The 7,614-nt window shown below is 43.5% G+C and overlaps 1 protein-coding gene across 1 annotated transcript in view; it reads left to right on the forward strand.

Annotated features, from left to right (window-relative positions):
* CYP4V2 (cytochrome P450 family 4 subfamily V member 2) overlaps positions 1 to 7,081 on the forward strand; it is a 184,876-nt gene extending 177,795 nt beyond the window's left edge. Inside the window, exon 11 of the mRNA XM_077279636.1 lies at positions 6,656 to 7,081. Within this exon, the coding sequence (XP_077135751.1) occupies positions 6,656 to 6,831 (176 nt within the window). The 3' untranslated portion in view covers positions 6,832 to 7,081. The remainder of the gene's footprint in view (positions 1 to 6,655) is intronic.
* Positions 7,082 to 7,614: the final 533 nt, after the last annotated feature.

Consider the following 7,614-nt stretch of genomic DNA (forward strand, 5'->3'; position numbering starts at 1 on the left):
TTTCGATTTCGTGGTCTCGTACCTGCCTTGTTCGAAGAACCTGAAGGCTGATGCTCTTTCTAGGAGTTTTGTGCCTGACTCTCCGGGAGCCGGCTGGTATCCTCAGAGAGGGAGTGATTTTGTCTGCCATTTCCCCAGATTTGCGACGAGTGCTGCAGAAATTTCAGGCGGATAGACCTGACCGTTGCCCACCAGAGAGACTGTTTGTCCCAGATAGATGGACCAGCAGAGTTATTTCCGAGGTTCATTCTTTGGTGTTGGCAGGTCATCCTGGGATTTTTGGTACCAGAGATTTGGTGGCTAGGTCCTTCTGGTGGCCTTCCTTGTCGCGGGATGTGCGTTCCTTTGTGCAGTCCTGTGGGATTTGTGCTCGGGCTAAGCCTTGCTGTTCTCGTGCCAGCGGGTTGCTTTTGCCTTTGCCTGTCCCAAAGAGGCCTTGGACGCACATTTCCATGGATTTTATTTCGGATCTTCCAGTATCTCAGAGAATGTCTGTCATCTGGGTGGTGTGTGATCGTTTTTCCAAAATGGTCCATTTGGTGCCCTTGCCTAAGTTGCCTTCCTCCTCCGATTTGGTTCCTTTATTTTTTCAGAATGTGGTTCGCTTACACGGCATCCCTGAAAATATTGTGTCTGACAGAGGATCCCAGTTTGTGTCCAGATTTTGGCGGATCTTTTGTGCTAAGATGTGCATTGATTTGTCTTTTTCGTCGGCTTTCCATCCTCAGACGAATGGTCAAACCGAGCGAACTAATCAGACCTTGGAAACGTATTTAAGATGTTTTGTTTCTGCTGATCAGGATGATTGGGTGACTTTTTTGCCATTGGCCGAATTTGCCCTTAATAATCGGGCTAGTTCTGCTGCTTTGGTTTCGCCTTTTTTCTGCAATTCTGGTTTTCATCCTCGTTTTTCCTCGGGTCAGATTGAGCCTTCTGACTGTCCTGGGGTGGATTCTGTGGTGGATAGGTTGCAGCAGATTTGGAACCATGTGGGGGACAATTTGAAGTTGTCACAGGAGAAGGCTCAGCGCTTTGCCAACCGCCGTCGCGGTGTGGGTCCCCGACTTCGTGTTGGGGATTTGGTATGGCTGTCTTTTCGGTATGTGCCTATGAAGGTCTCCTCTCCTAAATTCAAGCCTCGCTTCATCGGTCCTTATAAGATTTTGGAAATTTTTAACCCGGTGTCTTTTCGTTTGGACCTCCCAGCGTCGTTTGCCATTCATAATGTGTTCCATAGGTCTTTGTTGCAGAGGTATGTGGTGCCTGTGGTTCCTTCTGTTGAGCCCCCTGCTCCGGTGCTGGTTGAGGGCGAATTGGAGTACGTGGTGGAGAAGATCTTGGATTCTCGTGTTTCTAGACGGAGGCTTCAGTATTTGGTTAAGTGGAAGGGCTATGGTCAGGAGGATAATTCCTGGGTTGTCGCCTCTGATGTTCATGCGGCCAATTTGGTTCGTGCCTTCCATGTGGCGCATCCTGATTGCCCTGGGGGTCTTGATGAGGGTTCGGTGACCCCTCCTCAAGGGGGGGGTACTGTTGTGAACTCTATTTTTGGGCTCCCTTTTGTGGTCACAAGTGGTACTGTGTGAGTGCTGTCTTTGGGCTCCCTCTGGTGGCTCTTTGTGTTTTTCTGCAGGTTTGTGGCTGGCATCAGCTGTCTCGTTATCTGGTAGTTGGTTTCTTATTTAGCTCACCTGGACTTTCAGTTGTTGCCTGCTGTCAATGTTTTCAGTGCTATTTGGAGCTCTCCTGCATTCCTTCATTATCAGTCTCTTCATGAGAAGCTAAGTTTTTGTTTTTTCATTTTTTGATCACCAGTGTTCAATATGTTTCTTGGTTGGTGATTAGTCCTTGTCCAGCTTGCTTATATGTGATTTCCTCGCTTGCTGGTAGCTCTAGGGGGCTGAGTTTCTCCCCCCACACCGTTAGTTGGTGTGGGGGTTCTTGTATTCTCAGCGTGGATATTTTGCATAGGGTTTTCAACTGACCGCACAGTTCCCTATCTGTCTTCTGCTATCTAGTATTAGCGGGCCTCATTTGCTGAATCTGTTTTCATTTCTACGTTTGTATTTTCCCCTTACCTCACCGTTATTATTTGTTGGGGGCTTCCTATATCTTTGGGGTTATTTCTCTGAGGCAAGTGAGGTCTTATTTTCCCTCTAGGGGTAGCTAGTTTCTCAGGCTGCATCGAGACATCCAGGATTTTAGGCACATTCACCGGCTACCTTTAGTGTGTTTGGTTAGGATCAGGTTTGCGGTCAGTCCAGTTACCACCTCCCTAGAGCTCGTTTCTATGTTCAGTAACTTAGCTAGTCCGTTTTGTGATCCTCAGCCACTAAGGATCCTAACAGTTGTGCAACAAAATGTTAAGAGTACCATCATTTCTGTCCAGGCCTATTTTATGAGTTTGATTTTTTTTTAAATTCTGTGGAAGCATTTTTGAAAAGCAATGTCTGACTTTCATTTGTTTATTTTCATAGATTATTTATTTATTATTACTTATGTCAGATTCAAGTTATTTCTGCGACCAATGGTTTTTTTTCTGTGATTAACACCTTAACTCGCAAGGGTGGTTTGCGCGTTAATGACCAGGCCAATTTTTACAATTCTGACCACTGTCACTTTATGTGACATATTGTACTTCATGATAGTGGTAAAATTTCTTTGATATTACCTGCATTTATTTGTGAAAAAAATGGAAATTTGGCAAAATTGTTGAAAATTTTGCAATTTTCCAATTTAAAATTTTTATGCCCTTAAATCACAGAGATATGTCTACTTTACATCAGCATAATTTTGGAACCAACATTTTTTTGTTAGGGAGCTATAAGGATTAAAATTTGACCAGCAATTTCTCATTTTCTCATTTTTACAACACCATTTTTTTAGGGGCTACATCACATTTGAAGTACCTTTGAGGGGTCTATATGATAGAAAATACTCAAGTGTGACACCATTCTAAAAACTGCACCCCTTAAGGGGCTCAAAACCACATTCAAGAAGTTTAATAACCCTTCAGGTGTTTCACAGGAATTTTTGGAATGTTTAAAAGAAATAAACATTTAACTTTTTTCACAAAAAATTTATTTCAGCTCCAATTTGTTTTATTTTACCAAGGGTAACAGGAGCAATTGGACCCCAAAAGTTGTTGTGCAATTTGTCTTGAGTACACTGATACCCCATATGTGGGGGTAAACCACTGTTTGGGCGCATGGCAGAGCTCGGAAGGGAAGGAGCGCCGTTTGACTTTTCAATGCAAAATTGACTGGAATTGAGATAGGACACCATGTCGCGTTTGGAGAGCCCCTGATGTGCCTAAACATTGAAATCCCCCCATTTTGGAAAGTAGACCCCCTCAGGAACTTATCTATATGTGTGGTGACTTGTGTTGAGCATTCTGATACCGCAAGTATCGGGTATCGGCCGATATTTGCGGTATCGGAATTCCGATACCGAGTTCCGATACTTTTGCGATATCGGGAATCGGTATCGGGATCCATATTAACCCCTTCACCCCCGGAGCTTTTTCCGTTTTTCCATTTTCGTTTTTCGCTACCCTCCTTCCCAGAGCCATAACTTTTTTATTTTTCCGTCAATTTGGCCATGTGAGGGCTTATTTTTTGCGGGACGAGTTGTACTTTTGAACGACATCATTGGTTTTAGCATGTCGTGTACTAGAAAACGGGAAAAAAATTCCAAGTGCTGTGAAATTGCAAAAAAAGTGCAATCCCACACTTGTTTTTTGCTTGCCTATTTTGCTAGGTTCACTAAATGCTAAAACTGACCTGCCATTATGATTCTCCAGGTCACTACGAGTTTATAGACACCTAACATGACTAGGTTATTTTTCACCTAAGTGGTGAAAAAAAATTCCAAACTTTGCAAAAAACAAAACAAAACAAAATTGCGCCATTTTCCGATACTCGTAGCGTCTCCATTTTTCGTGATCTGGGGTCAGGTGAGGGCTTATTTTTTGCGTGCCGAGCTGGCGTTTTTAATGATAGCATTTTGGTGTAGATACGTTCTTTTGATCGCCCGTTATTGCATTTTAATGCAATGTCGTGGCGACCAAAAAAACGTAAATCTGGCGTTTCGAATTTTTTTCTCATTACGCCATATAGCGATCAGGTTAATGCTTTTTTTTTATTGATAGATCGGGCGATTCTGAACGCGGCGATACCAAATATGTGTAGGTTGGTTTTTTTTTTTATTGATTTATTTTGATTGGGGCGAAAGGGGGGTGATTTAAACTTTTATATTTTTTTTATTTTTTTCACATTTTTAAAAACTTTTTTTTTTTACTTTTGCCATGCTTCTATAGCCTCCATGGGAGGCTAGAAGCAGGCACAGCCCGATCGGCTCTGCTATGCAGCACCGATCATAAGATCGCTGCTACACAGCAGAATTGCAGGTGTGCTGTGAGCGCCGACCACAGGGGGGCGCTCACAGCCACCGGCAATCAGTAACCATAGAGGTCTCAAGGACCTCTATGGTTACCTTCCTGACACATCGCCGACCCCCGATCATGTGACGGGGGTCGGCGATGCGCTCATATCCGGCCGCACGGCCGGATGCGGTAGTTAAATGCCGCTGTCTGAGTTTGACAGCGGCATTTAACTAGTTAATAGCGGCGGGTGATCGCGATTTCACCCGCCGCTATTGCGCGCACATGTCAGCTGTAAAAAACAGCTGACATGTCGCGACTTTGATGTGCGCTCACCGCCGGAGCGCACATCAAAGCGGGGGTCCCGACATGTGACGTACTATACCGTCACATGTCGGGAAGGGGTTAATGTGTAAAATAAAGAATAAAAGTAAAAAATATTGATATACTCACCCCTCCGGAGGCCCCTGGACCTTAGCGCTGTAACCGGCAGCCTCCGTTCCTAAGAATGAGCGCGTGAAAGACCTTCGATGACGTCGCGGCTTGTGATTGGTCACGTGAGCAGTCATGTGACCGCTCACGCGACCAATCACAAGCTGCGACATCATCGAAGGTCCTTCACGCGCTCATTCTTAGGAACGGAGGCTGCCGGTTACATCGGTATGGTCCAGGCTCCGTCGGAGGGGTGAGTATATCAATATTTTTTATTTTTATTCTTTATTTTACACATTAATATGGATCCCAGGGCCTGAAGGAGAGTTTCCTCTCCTTCAGACCCTGGGAACCATCCAGGATACCTTCCGATACTTGGTGTCCCGTTGACTTGTATTGGTATTGAGTATCGGTATCGGCGATATCCGATATTTTTCGGGTATCGGCCGATACTATCCGATACCGATACTTTCAAGTATTGGAAGGTATCGCTCAACACTAGTGGTGAGCACTTTGACCCACCAAGTGCTTCACAGAAGTTTATAATGTAGAGCCGTAAAAATAAAAAATTATATTTTTTCACAAAAATGATCTTTTTGCCCCAAATTTTTTATTTTCCCAAGGGTAACAGAAGAAATTGGACCCCAGAAGTTGTTGTGCAATTTGTCCTGAGTATGCTGATTCTCCATATGTGGGGGTAAACCACTGTTTGGGCGCATGGCAGAGCTCGGAAGGAAAGGAGTGCCGTTTGACTTTTCAATGCAAAACTGACTGGAATTGAGATAGGACACCATGTCGCATTTGGAGAGCCCCTGATGTGCCTAAACATTGAAATCCCCCACAAGTGACATCATTTTGGAAAGTAGACCCCCTAAGTAACTTATCTAGATGTGTTGTGAGAACTTTGAACCCCTAAGTGTTTCACTACCGTTTATAACGCAGAGCAGTGAAAATAAAAGATCTTTTTTTCCCACAAAAATGATTTTTTAGCCCCCAAGTTTTTATTTTCCTAAGGGTACCAAAAGAAATTGGACCCCAAAAGTTGTTGTCCAATTTGTCCTGAGTACTCTGAAACCCCATATGTTGGGGTAAAGCCCTGTTTGGGCGCATGGCAGAGCTCAGAAGGGAAGGAGCACTGTTTTACTTTTTCAATGCAGAATTGGCTGGAATTGAGATCGGATGCCATGTCGCATTTGGAGAGCCCCTGATGTGCCTAAACAGTGGAAACCCCCAATCCTAACTCCAACCCTAACCCGAACACACCCCTAAACCTAATCCCAATACTAACCATAACCCTAACCACACCCCTAACCCGAACACGAGGAAATGCTCGGAAACAACACGATCACATTGCCTTGTTCCAATGGTCTCAGGGAAGCACGCAGGGAGCCGCTTCCCTGGTCGATGCTTCCCTATGCCGCCGGAACTCTGCATTCATGTTTGTAATGATCAGCTGACACCCGGTGGTGATCGGACGCGCTCCCCCCGTGAGCACGGCCGATCGCCTATGACATACTATCCCGTCCCTGGGAATTAAGTCCCAGGTCACCTCAACGGGATAGTACTTCATATGGGATTAAGGGGTTAAACGAGGGGTACCAACAATTTTGACCATGTGTGTACATTCTCTGCTGGACTTCCTCTACGTTACAAAATAGACACAGTAGGATAGTCTGATCCAGCCTTTAATGATGTAGAAATGCTGCCCCCATAAAGTTCTCCCTCAACCTGGATAAAAGTGACCAAAATGACCAATCTCTTTTACTTCCTTCCAGTCATAGCTTTTTTGCCTATGTTGAGCTTACTCATTTACATCTCTTCTTTATGTCTTGTCATACACAGGCCAGCGCTTTGCTCTAATGGAGGAGAAGGTGGTGTTATCGGCGATTTTGAGAAACTTCACTGTAAAGGCAAGTCAGAGCCGTGATGATATTTGTCTAGTGGGAGAACTCATTCTTCGCCCACAGGATGGAATATTCATCCAACTGGAGAAAAGGAAACCAAACTCTGCTTTATAAACCTTGTAAAACAGCCTCTCTGTTTGAAAACACAGAATTTATTTAAAATTTGTATTAATTGTAAATAGTTCAGAGAGTTCCTGATGATGTTAAAAATTTTCCTACTGAAAATTAGCTGGATATTTCATTAACATACCAGTTTGATTCTGCAGGCTATGTACATCTTCATACAGAATTTTTTTTTTGTATTGTTCATTTGCTAAATGCAAGGTTCAGAGATTATCTAGATAGTCTTGAATAAAACTGCTGCAAAAAAGTTCTGGTCTGTGCTTTCTAAAAAATTTGTACAAATCGGATAGAGCTCCTATTCCTTGTTCTAACAGTTCTCTCTGGTCTCCTGCTGCATTATCTGCGTGTGAGAAATAATGGGAAGACAAAAGGGATTGTATATAGAACTGGACGAGGAAGAAAGCATATGCATTGTCAGGTAGACTACAGAAAACATTACAATTAAGGAGGGACGCATATGTAGAGAAAATACATTTTGGATAGAAGCTGTGCTGATATTTAGCTAAATAAACACCTTACAGCCAAACAGACTTCACATTCAACCTATATTACAAGGAATGCAACTCCAACAATGTAAAAAAAAATAATTTAAGTTAGACTGCAAACTGCATATGAGAGGATTGGTAAATACAGTGAGGAAAGAAAGTATTTAGTCAGCCACCAGTTGTTCAAGTTCTCCCACTTAAAAAGATGAGAGAGGCCTGTAGTTGACATCACAGATAGACGACAACTATGAGAGTCAAAATGAGAAAACAAATCCAGAAAATAACCTTG

This window comes from Ranitomeya variabilis, chromosome 1, assembly GCF_051348905.1.
Source record: "Ranitomeya variabilis isolate aRanVar5 chromosome 1, aRanVar5.hap1, whole genome shotgun sequence".
NCBI classification, from domain to species: Eukaryota; Metazoa; Chordata; class Amphibia; order Anura; family Dendrobatidae; genus Ranitomeya; species Ranitomeya variabilis.